The sequence below is a fragment of the Pollachius pollachius genome (genome assembly GCF_949987615.1).
Source record: "Pollachius pollachius genome assembly, chromosome: 1".
Taxonomy (NCBI): Eukaryota; Metazoa; Chordata; class Actinopteri; order Gadiformes; family Gadidae; genus Pollachius; species Pollachius pollachius.
In genome coordinates, this window is record NC_136934.1 from 29,907,403 (window position 1) to 29,909,902 (window position 2,500).

General features: G+C 46.3%; 1 protein-coding gene across 1 annotated transcript in view; it reads left to right on the forward strand.

Annotated features, from left to right (window-relative positions):
• efna4 (ephrin A4) overlaps window positions 1-2,500 on the forward strand; it is a 33,244-nt gene that overhangs the window by 19,756 nt on the left and 10,988 nt on the right. The window contains exon 2 of the mRNA XM_079753439.1: window positions 1,709-2,025. Within this exon, the coding sequence (XP_079609565.1) occupies window positions 1,709-2,025 (317 nt within the window). The remainder of the gene's footprint in view (window positions 1-1,708; window positions 2,026-2,500) is intronic.

Below are 2,500 nucleotides of genomic sequence, written 5' to 3' on the forward strand. Positions count from 1 at the left end.
TTGTAGTTGAACCCGCGGCCTAAAACTCCACATCCTGCCTGCTATGCTTCACTTCCTGCCCCCCTCCGTCCCCACTGACCTCCATCCCTCCTCTTCCCATGTAGAGGGGGGCAGGGGATGGGTGGAGACCAATTAACGGGGTCTCTGGTTGCTCCCCGACCCCTCAGGACCGGGGGCCGGCTGTGTGTCTGCAGGCCGCGTCCCCCTCACACTCTCCTGGGCCGCTAATTAAAACACACACTTGTTACTGCGTCTCTCTCCCTCTTCTAGCCCCTCACAGTCCCCTGTTCTTCATCTCATTGGGATCCCCCCATCGCCTCCATCCACATTATATTTTTATTTACTAATGGACATCTTCCGTTTCTAAGCTAATCCATTCATACATTATACACACCCAATATTTATATATATTTCTCTCTCTTGATATGTATATCTGTATATATATAGAGCTAAAGATACTGAATACATGTAAATATATATAAAAAGTTATAGATGATGTATACATATATATTTATGTATAGAGATATAGATGCTATATATATAAACAGTATATATATGCTATATATGTATATATATATATACAGATAAAGATGATATATATATATATAAATATATATATAGTATATTTAACAATATGAATTGAATATTGAATAGTGGGGAAGATATATTGGGGAGTATATCCCCACTATTCACGGAGCCTGAGGTGAATAATTGTTTTAGTATATACTACAGGTAAACACTTAGTGGTTTATTTGTTTTTACGACCGTCACAATACCCCAGGTTTGAGATCTCAATCATGGGATATTGCCCAATATCCTGAGATAGCGAACCAATCAAATTGCGCCATCTTAGGAGGTACAGATATAGCTGCTGTATATATAAACCTATATATTTATAATAATTACACCCCACCTCTCTGCCCAGATTTGTCTCCAGCGTTGTCTCTTCATCAATCTCCTTTCCATTCACTCCCGGCTGCTGCTGTCGCCACATCACTCACACACTCTCCCCCTCTGCTAGTCATACACATCTCTCTCTCTCTCTCTCTCTCTCTCTCTCTCTCTCTCTCTCTCTCTCTCTCTCTCTCTCTCTCTCTCTCTCTCTCTCTCTCTCTCTCTCTCTCTCTCTCTCTCGCTCTCTCTCCCCTCTTCTTCTTCTTCATCCTCTCCTTTCCTCCATGCTTTATTCGCCTGTCTAACGACTATGGTAAGGTCCGCCTCGAGTCCCACATCTGCCTATCTCGTCCTCCACAGCCAATCTCACTCCCTCTCTGTCTCTGTCCCTCTGAAAACTACTCTGTGCTCTCTGCAGTCACTGCCATGCCCTCAACCTTGACATGTGTGTGTGTGTGTGTGTGTGTGTGTGTGTGTGTGTGTGTGTGTGTGTGTGTGTGTGTGTGTGTGTGTGGGTGTGTGTGTTATTAGCAGGGTCAGAAAAAGGGGGATGTCAAGTTTATCTCAGTGAACCCCTTCTGACTGGCCTAAATTAGCATATGAATAGTTGTGTTTTCTCTCCCTCTCTCTCTCCCTCTTTGTGTGTGTTTACTCATTTCCCTCCTGCTTCGGCTTGATGCTTTCTGTGGCAATTAAAAACTAAAGGGTGCTTCATCAACAGTGTGTCACATGTCAAAACAAGCGGGAAAAGGGAGCATGCTGTGGTTGTGTGTCTGATCGCCCCTCTCCTCTCGCCCCTCTTGCCCCCTCCAAGGTTGATGGGGAGCGACATGTCTGTCCAGGTGCGCCTGAATGACTACCTGGACATCTACTGCCCCCACTACCCCGAGGAGGAGGAGGAGGAGGAGGACTTGCCCCGGGGCCCCCAGGAGCCCGAGGTGCTGGCCCTGTACCTGGTGGCCGAGAAGGACTTCAGGGGCTGCGTGGAGAGCAAGCGGGCCATCAAAAGGTGGGAGTGCAACAGCCCCCATGCGCCCTTCGGCCCAGTGCGCTTCTCTGAGAAGATCCAGCGCTTCACCCCCTTCTCCCTGGGCTTCGAGTTCATACCCGGACACCACTACTACTACAGCTGTGAGTACAGCCCCACACATGGGTTTTTATGTGTGTGTGTGGGCGTGTGTGTGCGTGTGTGTGTGTTTTTGTTGTAAGCTCCAATGGGATCACTCGATATTACGGACATTGTTTTAAACCTTACAGCCTGTTTGAAGAATGGTTTTAGTCACTTAGCTGTCAGGGTCGGGGTGTAAACCCTGGAGGCTTTCCAAGTTCCAAATATGCTTTTAGGTTCAAGCAGCATGAACCAGGTTCATCAAACTACATTATGGCACACTTTACATTTTTCTTTACATTTCACATCGCAATTGTGCTATTTAGTGGTCCATTCTGAATTGTATTTATATGTGGTTTCATTCAACCTGTTGATGTGGATATATCTGACACCATAATGGTTCCTAGTCCTTTTTTGTTCCACCCACAGTGGGGAGGGAATGAATAGTGGCAGAGAGGATAACCGCGCTGAGGCAGAAGAATGGATGTAGAATCACAT